Raw genomic sequence first — 13,930 nt, 5'->3', positions numbered from 1 at the left:
CTCTCTACACAATGCTGTCAAATAAAGACTTAAAATGCCAAAAATAAACCTGAGCGCGCGCGAGGGAGAGAGGGAGAGACCTTTTGTAGCAATTATCTTGTTTTCATAACCATCGGATGCCAAAATCACTCATGAAATTAAAATTAGTTGCCCAACCCTAGTCTTATATTAAACTCGCATGCCTCCTTGTAGACTCAGACCAGCTGTTGCCTTTGGTCCCCAAGGCCAGGCGACAGACAGACTCCACTTCAAGCTTCAGCTGATAATCACACAAGCTGCCCCCGTGTCCACTTTTAAAGCTTATAAAACAGCTTTTTATGTATTTTATGACAAGTTATGTGTCAGTCTCAATTACTGAGAGTTTCTGTATTTTCTGTTTTATAATGTGCTGCTTTTTGTTTAACTTTGCTTGTATGTATAGCTGTAAAGCACTTGGTAAACCTGTTTTTAACTTCATTATAAATACAGTTAATTATCAGGGATGGGCATTTCAGCAATCTGGAGCTATTACACTGTTCTTTCAAGAACGCGCTCCACCCCAAACCACTCTCCAGTGACGCTGTGCATAGTTCTCTATAGTTGTGCAATTAATCAAAATGTAATCTTGGTTACAATTATGGTTTCCAGCGACTATGAGACGTTTGACATGAAACAGTTACCTCCTCATTTTCATTCAACTCATGCCAAAACCTCTTTTTCCTTTTATTTTTCTGACACTTGGCACTCCATCTCACCACACTTTACCCTGGTGTGTTGGTGTGTTGAGCTGTGTTAGCGTCACCTTTATTTCAATAGAAACGTCCTTCCAGGTGGTGCTAAAAACACAGGAAAATATGAAAAGTTGGTTGTTTTTTTTTTTAATATTTAAAACTGAATGCCGCGAATTGCCCACTGCAGATCTTTAGTGGTTTCTGTTGTGTTGCTTCCTCTTCACAGTGAGGAGTTGGTTGAAAATTAGATTTTCTTATCGCTTCCTTGCTGGTTTGTAGCTGCAGGTGCTTCTCAGGTGCTGCATAGTGACGAGCTGCTGCTCCTGGATTGTTAACTACAGGAAAAGGAGGAAAACTGAACTTATTTGTCTGTATGAGTGAAGCCGACGTTGAGGGTGGAGCTGCCAGTCAGTGTGCTTCCGCCTGGAAGGTTAAACACGTTGAATTAAAGAGGAGGAAGAGGAGGCATGGACACACACACGCGCGCACACACACCTCAGAGGGCTGTCTGGAGCCAGACGGGGTGCGGATATTTTTACCTGACCAGTCGCCACTACTTCCAGACCAGTGGATCCAGTTACTGCTGCAGATGGGGCCTCCCAGCCACACCTCCAGGGCCTGCCTTCTGTGCTGGCCTTAAGCATTGATCAAATTTTTCCAGTGCCTTCAACACTATTCTTCCCTCGGTTCTGAAGGACAAGCTGGAGAACTCTGGAGTGGACCATCACCTCACTACCTGGATTTTGGACTACCTCACCGACCGACCACAGTATGTGAGGACTCAGGGCTGTGTGTCGGACAGGGTCGTCTGCAGTACGGGGGCCCCACAGGGAACGGTTCTGGCTCCGTTCCTCTTCACCATCTACACTGCAGACTTCTCCCACAACTCCAACCAGTGCTTCCTGCAGAAGTTCTCTGATGACTCTGCAATAGTCGGCCTCATCACTGATGGGGACGACAAGGAGTACAGAGGACTGACTCAGGACTTTGTGGACTGGTGCCAGCTGAACTACCTCCAGATCAGCGCCAGTAAAACCAAGGAGCTGGTGGTAGACTTCCGCAGGCACAAGCATCCTCCACTGCAACCACTGAACATCCAAGATATGGACATCGAGGCTGTGGACAGCTACAGGTACCTTGGTGTTCATCTGAACAACAAACTGGACTGGACTCATAACTCAGACGCCCTCTACAGGAAAGGGCAGAGCAGGCTGTACCTGCTGCGGAGACTCAGGTCGTTTGGAGTGAAGGGCCCACTCATGAAGACCTTCTATGACTCTGTGGTGGCCTCAGCCATCTTCTATGGTGTGGTCTGCTGGGGCGGCAGCATCTCTGCTGGGGACAGGAAGAGACTGAACAGGCTGATCCGCAGGGCCAGCTCTGTTCTAGGATGCCCTCTGGACCCAGTGGAGGTGGTGAGTGACAGGAGAATGGTGGCTAAGCTGTCATCCCTGTTGGACAACATCTCCCACCCCATGCATGAGACTGTGAAGGCACTGAGCAGCTCCTTCAGTGGCTGCGGCACCCACGGTGTGGGACGGAGAGATTTCACAGGTCTTTCCTCCCCACTGCTGTCAGACTCCACAACAAAGACTTCAACTGATCAAACACACACATCCACACATGTGCAATAACACTAAGTGCAATACTCTTTTCTGGCATCGTTGTATTTTTACTCAGAATGCAAATGCTTTATAGAACTATTTTTATCCTATTGTATATTTTATTCTATTTATTCTACTGTATATAGTATTTTATTTTATTCTATTCTGTACAGTTGTGTACTGTATTTTATTCTTATTGTATTCTAATTTTGCTATATAACTTTTGCACTGTCCACTTCCTGCTGTGACAAAACAAATTTCCCACGTGTGGGACTAATAAAGGTTAAAGGTTATCTTATCTTATCTTAAATGTGTCAATTGGAAGCACGAGAGGAAGCTGCTGTTGTCTCCGAGGCGATCCGATCAGTCACTTTGATCATTCTGATCAGATGGGAACAGAGGAGCTGTTGTCTGTTCTGGAATGTGATGCAGAGGTGTGGTGTTTTTAAAGACGACAGCTGGATGTTCTGCACACACACACTCACATGTTCTCTCCTGTATCCTCAGCAGTTTGGGCTGTTCTACTGCTGATTGTGACACACAAAGCCCAGCATTAAGGCAACATGAGCTGAAACTGATTATTCTTTAATACCATGAACGCACCTTTTGTTGGTCTGAGCAGCTCATTATAGAGCGATTTGGTTGAGAGACGTCTTTTATCAGCAGCATGATAAAATCAGGACAAAGGAGCCAGAGAGGCCTTCCTTAAACTAACAAATAAACAAACAGTCAGTCTGCATCAGATACTGTACAGTACTGCGCACAGTAAAAGTAAACTTGGAAAGAATTAGGCCTGCACATTATTTTCAGCGTCAGCGCAACTGTTTTATTATCCGTCTCTAAACGCAGGGTAGCAAGTTTGACAAGTGAGTTTGACATTGCTGTTTTGCAATCTCCACCTTTCAGAAAAACATGCCAGCATTGATTGTTTGATAAGCACAGAGGCATAAAATTCAGATGGTGATGACAATTTGTTACCAGCTCTCAACTTCAATCCACAGTCGAGATGTTATCGTGGTGTCTGAAGCTCACGTTAAAGTAGATTGAAACCTTGTGTGTTTAAAGGTTGTTCTGTAGTGTGTCTGATTTTTGGATTTGAAAATGTGAAAATCTCATTTGTGGCATCTGATAAAGTGTAGCAGAGCTCTTAGATTTGCCAGCTGAAATAAATTACTTTTGAAGTAAAACGTCCCTTACTCTTTCCAGGACTCTGAATCTTTGGACCGGTGCATCCAGTCGGCTCTGGCAGCCCTCTACCCACCCTTCCAAGCTACATCCCCAACTGTTCTCTGTCAGGTCCTCAGCGTTGTGGAGCGCTATTACAGAGGAGACGGCCTCCGCTACCTCCTCCACTTCCTGCTGCCGGCAAAGCAGTTCTTACACAACCTCCAGCAGGATGCCTGTGTGAGTATCTCTGCATTTCCCCGAGTAATCTCATCACACCTTTAAGCGTCCTTCACTTGCGCTCAGTGTTTCTTTGTTGAGGATTCACTCTGCTGTAGTCTGCTGTTACATCAGGTTTGTGATGGCAAACCTGCTGTAGTCTGCTGTTACATCAGGTTTGTGATGGCAAACACAAGAACAGATAGGAATCTCCGTCTGCACAGATTATCACTGTTTCTGAATCAAAAGACTCACTGAAGATTCGTGTCTGTTCCTGCCTGTCGTACGTGTTCGACTGATGTGTCACGGTCAGTTACAGCGACTCCAAAGCTCACGTGCTCGCTGCTGGGCGTTCACGTCCCGTCAGATTTGGGGAGGCTCTGCTGCTCTCTAGTTTGCGTGTTTTTCTTCTTGTTGCAACTTTTGACTGTGCATGAACAGAAAGATGTCAGACTGCTTGTGGGACTCATTAACTGAGCAGCTCCAGCAGCCTAAGTGGATACAGATGTGCCACAGCTGTTAGACAAACTTTTAAACACTGTTCTCTTGTTCAAAAATATTAATGACAAATCGATCAGTGCCTCCCTTTCAAAATAAGCTTTTGTATTGTTTTTTCACTTTTGTTCATGAAGCTATGCAAAATCTTCCAAGTCACAGGCCCTCAGAATACAGAGGGGTAGGTTTAAATGAGGTCTCAGGATCAGTGGATGATCCGAATAGTGGATGAAGACGCGGAACTTTTATGTTCCCCTCTAAAGTTTAGTAAACCAAATAAGAGGGACGTGCCATCTTATGCCAGAGAAAATTGTCACAAGCTGAACAGGAAATGCTGCAACAACCTGCAGACAGATCATCCGTGGATCCTCTGTGTCCTTCAAGGACTTTGACAATCTTCGGGTCCTAAAGTTGTTAGATCATCATGTTCAGACTGTTATATACAACAGTGTGTTTTTTTTCATTTCACAGTGAAATTCACAAGTTTTAAAATGGAGCTGTTGGAATGTTTTGACCAGCCACCGTGCTCCAGTGCTCGTTTCTGTTCCTCTGTGCCAGGGATGTCCAGCTGATTTTACAACGTGGGCCACATAAAGCCCACTTTCATCTTAAGTGCTTCAGTGGGCCAGGTTGGACTCTGTGCTCCTCATGTTGGACACCCCTGCTCTATGCCATAGATGTTAAATTAGTGCAGGTTTTGCTATGAAATCTATGATGTATCCCGTGATACTGATGCTCAAAGTTAGCGAGATTTTAGCTTTAGATTGTTACACCTGGAGAGATGTAGTTGCAACTTATACCCGTGTGCTTTTAGGGCATGTTATTTGACAATGAAGGTGAACTTTTGCATGATTTCTTTAAAGAGATTAAAGTTATTGTAAGAGATAAATCAGCTGATTCTGAGGGGATCAGGTGGGAACTTTACTCAGATTTAATTGAATCTCTGTGGTTGCTCTGTTTGGTTTTCAAGGTTCCGATATTTAGAGCTGGTGTTAGTTTGCACCCATACAGGTGATATTCTTCAGAACCAGGATTTTAATGGTGCTCTGTCTTGACTGTGATGCTCTCTTCTCTCCTCAGCTGCAGTACTGTGGTTTCCTGTTTCGTCATGAAGGCTGGCCTTTGTGCATCCACGAGAAGGTAGTCGTTCAGCTCAGTCATCTGGACCCACACCACCTCCGTCCAGGAGACTTCTACCTGCTGGTTTCTCCTTCTGCAGCCCCACCCCCTCCTCGAGCACCCAGGGCCTCCTGCAGGGGCGGCGTCCCATTGAAACCCCGCCTGCTCCTGTGCAGCGTGTCGGCCGGCAGCCATCATGTGGAGCAGCAGGAGGTGTGCGACGTAGCTCTGCAGTCTCTCTTTAGCATGGCCTGGTTAGACTCCGTCAACAGGGAGAGGGAGCAGCGCGGTGCATCCAGGTTGGAGCGCTGCCTCCTCTCCGCCCACGGAGACGTCTTTAGGGTCCCCTGGGAGGATCTGGTCTACCCACAATTCATCAGTCGGCCCTGTGCTGCTCCGAAGGAGGACCAGGACTCGTCCATTAAAGGCAAAGATGTGTCAATCAAGACATCATCTGACAACAACAGAGAAGCAACCTCTTCAAGGGATGTGAAGCACCTCCCATCTTCGCCTAAAACAGACCAATCACCAGCAAACAGCGAGGGCGAGGACTCGGAGGGGGAGTATGTGGAGCTGACGGAGCTCCCGCTTCCTCGCTTCTCCCCACAGAAAGGCTCCTTAACCCAGTCCATCAGCCTGCAGCACCGAGCCAGGACAAGTACACATACCACCACACACACACTGTCTGCTGCTACCGCACACACTCCTCAAACCACCAACATACACTCAGCTGCTTCCACACTTACTGCCCACGCACACAACAACTCCCCGCAGCCCTGTGAGGATGCAACCTGCAGGCTCATGGAAGAGAGCGTCCACCAGGACCACCATGAAGCTGTAGTCCTGACCCCCTTCTCCTCCTCTACCGCTCCTGAAGTCACAGGAACATCCATCTGTGAATCTGAAGAAACAGAAGGTACTGACACAGGCACAAATCTGAACACTGAACCTGAAACCTGCACAGAAATGAGGGTGGAGGAGTGGGAGGAGGAGCGAAGTAACAAGGAGGAAGAGAGCGTGGTGATGGAAAGGAAGGAGAAACCGGTCATTTCAGCTGGTGAGGAAGGAGAGGAGGTGCAGGAGGAGGAAAAGTTTCCAAGTGATGAGGAGGAAGCTGAAAGTGAAGATACAGAGGGAGATGGAGAAGAGGAGTTGAATGAAGATGGAGAAGATGAGGTAGAAGAAGGCCCAGAGGAAGTAGAGGTCGAGGAGGAAATTCAGGTTATGATTGTGCAACAAAGTAAAGAAAGAAATGAGGAAGAGGAAATAGTGACAGAAGATACAAGAGGAGGAGAGACAGAAGAAGAAAAGGGATGTGGAGAGGTTCACACAGATAAAGACTCTTATTTTGAAAGTAACGCAAAACAAAAGCAATCTGAGGACTTTTATTTAAAAAATAACACACAACAAGCACACTCCATCGACTCTGTAACAGAAACAGACTATAAAGACTCTTATTCTGAAAATAGCACAAAACCGAAACACTGGGAGGGCTCTTATTCTGAAATCAAAACTACAGAACCACACTATGAGGACTCTTATTCTGAAAACATAAAACCAGTAAAAACCTCAAATTCTGAAAGTGATGCACAGCAGTCACACTCCAGTAACTCTTGCTTTGAAAATGGCAAAACACAAATACATTCTGAGGAATATTATTCTGAAAGAATAGCTACAGAATCATATTGCAAGGACTGCTATCCTGAAAATAACAAACAACCACTACACACTGAGCACTCTTATTCTGAAAACACAGCACCAGAAACGCACTCCTTGGACTCTTATTCTGAAAACACAGCACCGGAAACGCACTCCTTGGACTCTTATTCTGAAAACACAGCACCAGAAACGCACTCCTTGGACTCTTATTCTGAAAACACAGCACCGGAAACGCACTCTGTGGACTATTCGGAAAACATAAAAAAGGTAGACTCAGAAACCTTATATCCTGAAAATGCCACACAGCGTACACACGCCATTGACTCTTATTTTGAAAGTAACAAACCACAAAGTAAATCTGAGCATTCTTATTTTGAAAGCATAGCTACAGAGTCACGTTGCGAGGACTGTTATCCTGCAAATTACAAACCACCACACATTCAGGACTCTTATTCTGAAAACACAGTACTAGAAACGTACTCGGTGGACTCTCATTCTGAAAACACTGTAAGAGAAGCACATTACAATGATTCTTATTCTGAAAATAACACTAAACAGACAGACTCCAGTGACTTTAATTCTGAAAATAACAAGCAAGAGATAGCAAGAGACTGTTATTCTGAAAGCAACATAAAAGAGACAGACACTGAGGGCTCTTATTCTGAAAACACAGCACCAGAAACGCACTTCGCGGACTATTATTCTGAAAGTACAGCAAGAGAATGCCACTCTGACTCAGAAAATAATAAACAGCAACATACTGAGTGCTGTAATTTTGAAAAAACAGCAACAGAACCATATTACAAGGGCTCTTATTCTGAAAAACAGACACAGCACATGTGCTCTGAAGAGCCCAGCACAGGACACAAGCAGATCAAGGATTTTTCTGAAAACAGCACACATCAAACACACCACAGGGACTCTTATTGTGAAAGCAACACACTGCAAACACATCAAGGAACTTTTAATTCTGAAAAAGAAACACAACCTCAGAGCTCTTCTGAAAATAGTACAGAAGACTCTCACTTAGCAAGCACATATTCTGAAAGTGCACCTGACCCTGGGGACTCATATTCTGAAAACAAAGCACATTGCGATGACTTTTATTCTGAAAGCAGTGCACTTCAGGGACCCACAGAAGAATCGGATCAATCCAGTACTGGAGAGAATAACGCAGAGGAGTGTAAAACACTGCACTGCGTCTCCACACCAGCAACACATCAAAACTTACTTCTGACAGAAGCTGAGTCCAACAGTGGACAGGAAGTCCAAAAAGAGGAGGAGCGGTGGAGCTGTGAGGAGGCTGCTGGAGCTTCAGAGTGTCACACTGAAGGTACACGAACCTGTTTCTCCTCCTCAGTACATTTTCCCCCTCCTGCTTTTCCTCCCACAGACCATCAGACTCACTCTTTCTCCGCCTTTATCACATCCTCCTCCTCCTCTCCTCATTGGCTGAGTGGTTCCTCCTTTGCATCTCTTTCACTAAAACTACCTTCGACTTCATCTCCTGTTTTTAACTCACCTGTGTGGCTGCAGGAGCAGCTCTTGCACGAGTCTGTGTCGGTTTTTCAGTTTTTTCTATTAACATCTCACATTTCACACGACTGCATCTATCATTTAAAGGACCATTCAGCTTTTTTCAGCCTGCCCTGCCTCTGTTACCCAAGAGCAGACAGGAAGTTGTGTGCCTTGTGTTCTTGCTCCAGGCTCCATTAAGGGCAATTCTCTGCAGTGTCTTTGTTTACTGTTTGCTCTTCAGTTGAGAGAAAGCTGAACGTCTCATCCCTCCGGCTGTTTAACAGAAAGTAAAATATGCAGATTTATCACGACGTGTTCAGATGCAGCAGGGACTTGACAATCTCAAGCTTTTGAACTAAAAAACAACTCTGTGCATCATAATGTAAATACATCACCCAGAATACCTAAAACGGTAAGAGTTCAGCTTATGCTGCCCTGAGCGCTGCCTTATAGGCTCCAACACTTGACAGTAACATACTGAGTAAGTGATGCACAGGTGATGTATTTGTTTACTGAACAAAATCACGGAAGCCTGGATAGATCTCATGTAGAGGAAGCATAACCACAGGAACTGCTGAGATCCTTCAGGTTAGGTGTTAGGTTTGGTGAGACCAGCGCGTGTCAGGCAGTCTTCATTGCCTATGTGTATCAGCGCGTGACTTTTTTGTTCTATAGATTTATTTTGTTCTTGTAATTTGAATTTGGTCACTTTGGTTAGTTCAGACATGAACATCATTAAAAAGCTTTTTTTTGTTTTGTTTAGTAGCTACATGATTTATTTGCTTAACATATTGTACTTTTAAGTTTTTCTACACTTTTAATATTTGTACATGAGGTTTCTGCTTTTCATTATAGCACCTCCTGTGGGTTATACCCCACAGCACAGGGGTTGTTTCCCACCTGCTACTGACTTGCACTTTGTGAGACCCTGATGAAGCCTCGGGCTCTGAGAATTAACTTAAAACATTGTCTCTTTATTTAAAATCAAGATTATTAGTGAGGGGCGTATGTCACTTCAGTTTCAGCTTATTTACAAAATCTTGACTCAAGTGAACAAAAACAGAAAACTGAAGAAGGGAATGATTTTGGTTGTGCTGCCCACTTGAGGTCAAATTCAGCTTTTTGTGGACGGTGAACGAGTTTGACACACGTGGTTTAAAGTCTTCAGGCAGGGTGTGTGTGTGTGTGTGTGTGTGTGTGTGTGTGTGTGTGTGCGCGTGTGTGACCTTGACAGTGAGGACATTTTTGTCTGGTTCTTAGCTGTTTTGAGGTTAACTGCTGGGTTAACGGTTAAGGTTCTTCACACATGAACTGCAGCCCTGAAATTTAGCAGGCATGACCCGGCGGAGCTGAATCTCAAAATGAAAATGTCCTTGATGGCCGGATTGGACTATAAATGGTCGTTTTTTTGTTTGTTTGTTTTTTGCATGTGGGAGAGAACAGCAGGTACCCCAGCAACACAGTATTTCTCGTTGTGAGAACATGTCCATTATCTGTGTCATACATGAAAACTGGGCGTCACAGGCCTGCTGTATCAGTACAGTGTGAGTAATACAGGTTAATTTTGGCATCTCTTCACAGGCCTCTGCAGTGAGCTGCGTCCTGCCCAGTCAGAGGTCGCTCTGGCTGCTGGTTCGAATCCGACAGAACAACCAGCAGCTGTTCCAAGGGTAGTCCAGCCTGTCACCCAGTCCTCCCAGTCAAGACTGTACAGCATGCTGTTGAGGTCTGGAGCTGTTTGTCTGCCTGGTGAGAAAACACAAACGTCAAGTACCAACCAGTTTCAGGCCTCAGACTCAGACCCGATTAGACTAAGATCAGGGCAGTCAGAAGCTCCAGCCTGAGGTTTATAGAGTTGGGCAGGTGGAGCAGAGACTGAACTTCAGAGTTGGAGTCGCTGTTTCTGTGTGTAAATGAAGTTGCTGGGTCTTCCTGCAGGAACCAGAGACAAAGGTGAGCGAGCGCTGCTCACCGTCTCCACCACGAGCCCCGTGTGGTCCCACCTGGACTGTGACAGCGCTGAGCTGCCCTGCCTCCTCCTTTACTACACCTCCACCCTCAGGTACGCTCCTCCGTTACTGTTGTTCTCAGGTCTCTGTGCTGTCCACCCTCTGATATCACTTCTTTCATGGAACAGGAAGGAGGTGCTAGCGTCGGGGCTGACGGTGTTGGTGGATGCCCGTGGAGCTGCTCCCTCTCCCGCCCTGTACTCCGCCCTCAGGTCGCTGCAGGTGAGTTGGTTATGATTGAGCCTACCCGGAGACAGGAGCTCTGTGCTGTGGAGCTGCAGTAAATCCAGGACAGACTGAGCACGTGCGCGAGAAGACGGCTTTACTAGTTCTGGAGTCACTTTCATTTTTCAGCCCCTCAGAGTCATTTTATTCTTCAGGAGTCATTTAGAGAAACATGCCCTCATGAGAGACAGCATCTCAGCTCCTATTAAAACAATGATGCAGCTGCTCCTGATGACGAATACATGCAGAACGTGACTAATGGAGAAACATTTGTACCAAGCAGAATATGTCGTCCTTCTTATCTCTGATCGACCATGAATCCGAGAATGTTTTTTAAATTTTCAATCATGATTTCTTGTTTCTGTGTAAAGTATCAAAGTTGAAGCTGTACGTTTCTGTGCAGCCACAGTTTTTTAGTTTCTGGTCAAAGCAGCTGTTAAAACAGGAACTGGATTATGGATCCTTACTCTGTCCTCCCCTCTGGCCTCCAGGTCTGAACATTGTCAGTGACCTTCAGGAACCAGGGCGACAGTCAGTTAGTTTAAAAAACAGTTTTTTTCCCATAAACTTTATCTCCACCTCACTGGAAAACTTAGGAAGAGAGAAGTGTGGTTACAGAGGCCAACTGAGCTCCTTAATGATGTGCTCTGATTGGTCAGTGACCAACAGAGGGCGTTAGTTACAAACTGCGGTGGTTGGAGGACTGCTCTGCTGCTGCTTTTGAAATCTATCGTTTATGGATTAGAAACAAGTCCACACACAGTCTGTGGCAGCTTTGTATAGTTCCAGTCAGCTGGTTTCACTGACAGACTGAACCCCGAGAGGTCAGAGGTCGTGAGTATAACGCTTCAATAATAGCACTCTTTGTCTACCAGTGCTGTTCTTTAATATATGGGTTCAGTGGCTCACAGTCTATTTCTATCTGAATTTATTAGCATTAATCAAACTTGAAATCCTGAAAGCAGAACATCTGAAAAGCTCAACCCCCAGCAGACTGACAACCTGAAAATCAACCAGACTCCAGTTTTTAGCCCCGCTTTAAGAACGGTCTTGTTTCCTGATGTATTTTATTAGTTTAATTCTGCATGGTTTTCTTTGAAAATGTGATCAATTGCTTCTTGTTCTAAATACATGAACGGCAGCTTATTGATGGAAACTTTGTGCTGATCACCAGAGAAACTGATGTGTGTGTGTGTGTGTGTGTGTGTGTGTGTGTGTGTGAGAGCAGGAGAACACACCAGGCTCCATCCACGGTGTTTTGATCCTTGCTAACAAGGACTCATCTCTGCGTGTGGACAAACCTGCAGCTACACAGGTAACACTTCACACCGCAGCTGCTCACAAACACCTTTGTGTGAATGTATGTTTTAAAGTGTGTGTTGATTTTTCTGTTGTGCAGGTGGAGGTGCTGAGCTCTCTGAAGTCTGTTCAGAAACACGTGGAGCTCCGACAGCTTCCTGTGGAGTTTGGAGGATCCTTCAGCTTCAGTCAGAGCAGCTGGGTCAGCTTCAGATTGGTCAGTGTATAAATCGCACACAGATTAAAATTAACAATCAAAAATAAACAATAAGGCAGACGTGTAACAGTGAAACACACGAACACGGTGAAGTCTGTTAGTTAGAACAATATCAAACCAGTGTTTTGATGATTTCTAGTCATCAGAAAACTGTTTCACCTACATGAGTATAAGCCACGTCAGACTCATATTCCATGTTTGTACTGATGCGTGTTGGACAGACGTCTCACAGTGTCACGACAAACCCAAATCAGTCAGCACAGGTTAATCCCTGCTCGCTGTTTCGTAGAGCTGACGATGGGCAGGTGAGGCATGTCTGATTCTGGACTTTCACAGCTCCTCTTTGCTTTTCTGCAGCTGAAACGCTTTGAAACGTTGCATGCTTCATTAAAAATAATTGGACAGGTTGTCCCACATTCCTGGGCTGCTAATCACATGAGGTTTGCATTGTAGAGTGGAAGGTTTTATTCACCTTCCAGTTGTGTATTTAAAGTTTCTTTTCTTCTTTCATAAGTGAGTTTAAGTGTGTGGCTTTAGAAATGATTCACACAATGAAAATGTGTGTTTGTCCCTCAGAGACTGGAGCAGCTGACCCGTCAGTGTGAGGACGTCATCAGCCTGCTGCAGAAGAGCATCAACGCGCTGCAATCCACACCTTTACCAAACACTGCTGAGGTAAAAACACACACGGCATGGAAAGAAAGAGTGCTAGATCTGTTTTTACTCCTTACCTGTAAAAGGCCGATGGGGTACTGTGATTACCCCGCCAGCCGGGCGCGCGTGGACACCTTAGTTTGTAAATGCGAAAATTGACATGTTAACTTCCGGCCTGTTTGTACATGAAAATAATTCAGATAATGTCCAGCTTTGGGAGCAATCAGCTGTAGAGATATCTGCCTTCTCTTGAATTTAGTTAAACTAAGTGGCACTCAAAGCTCAAGAAAGTAGTTCTTTTAGGATTGTTTTGAGTAACTGGGTCATGAATCCTGGAAGTAGATTTTTTTTTAAATATTTTTTTATCACTTGGGCAAAGTCAGTGAACGTGAGTTAAACCAAAGTCCTCCATCGGCACCGTCTGCTCTCAGTTCTCACATGAAGGTTTGGACACCAGCTCAAACCTCTCTGTCTTTGCCAGGATGCCGAGCTGCTGCTGTCCCGCTACAGGTCAGTGATGTGCAGCATCCTCGCAGACAGCCGATTGGTGCAGCTCCAGCAGGAGGGCGGTGCCTCGCTGTCGTGGCTGCGCAGAGAGGAGAGCAGCGTCGGCGTGGCGGTGGACCAGCGGGCGGCGGTGGAGTCGGTGTCGGCTCTGTACGAGCAGGTGGATGAGCTGCTCCACCGCCTGGTGATGCTGTCCAACTCCAAAACGCAGGAGCTGAACTTCATCGTGGACTTCAGGAACCTGGAGCAAGGTTTCAGCGAGGTCAGTCTGAGCACGCTCAGTATGCATCGTTCATACTGACATTTACATCAGTGTCGTCTTAGTGTGATGAGTTGACTTCATGATGAACCGTGACACTGAGACACTCCCACCTCCTTTGTTTCCTTGGTTACGCTCTAAGCCAGTGATCAGAGTGTGGACAGCAGCCCCCTGGTGTGCTGTGAAGGTACTGCAAGTGGGCCAAAAGAAGTAATGCACAATGAATACATTAAAAAAATATAATTTTTGGATGTGTTTTTGTTTTTTAACCT

The 13,930-nt window shown here is 45.5% G+C and overlaps 1 protein-coding gene across 5 annotated transcripts in view; it reads left to right on the top strand.

Moving 5' to 3' along the window:
* The window catches only part of plekhg4 (pleckstrin homology domain containing, family G (with RhoGef domain) member 4), an 83,329-nt gene that overhangs the window by 54,085 nt on the left and 15,314 nt on the right, over positions 1-13,930 (top strand). For 2 of the 5 annotated variants that reach the window (XM_019361303.2, XM_025908295.1), the window contains exons 2-10: positions 3,521-3,718; positions 5,273-8,303; positions 10,070-10,237; positions 10,427-10,550; positions 10,626-10,719; positions 11,951-12,037; positions 12,122-12,238; positions 12,815-12,913; positions 13,374-13,661. In XM_019361303.2, the coding sequence (XP_019216848.1) occupies positions 3,521-3,718; positions 5,273-8,303; positions 10,070-10,237; positions 10,427-10,550; positions 10,626-10,719; positions 11,951-12,037; positions 12,122-12,238; positions 12,815-12,913; positions 13,374-13,661 (4,206 nt within the window). Of the gene's footprint in view, positions 1-1,598; positions 1,606-2,642; positions 2,749-3,271; positions 3,275-3,520; positions 3,719-5,272; positions 8,304-10,069; positions 10,238-10,426; positions 10,551-10,625; positions 10,720-11,950; positions 12,038-12,121; positions 12,239-12,814; positions 12,914-13,373; positions 13,662-13,930 lie in introns of those variants that run through there. The other 3 variants (XM_025908298.1, XM_025908294.1, XM_025908301.1) reach the window with 3 other exon arrangements.

Source organism: Oreochromis niloticus, linkage group LG1, assembly GCF_001858045.2.
Source record: "Oreochromis niloticus isolate F11D_XX linkage group LG1, O_niloticus_UMD_NMBU, whole genome shotgun sequence".
NCBI lineage: Eukaryota > Metazoa > Chordata > Actinopteri > Cichliformes > Cichlidae > Oreochromis > Oreochromis niloticus.
The sequence above is the reverse complement of the archived record's forward strand: the minus strand, read 5'-3'. Positions and strand labels throughout refer to the sequence as shown.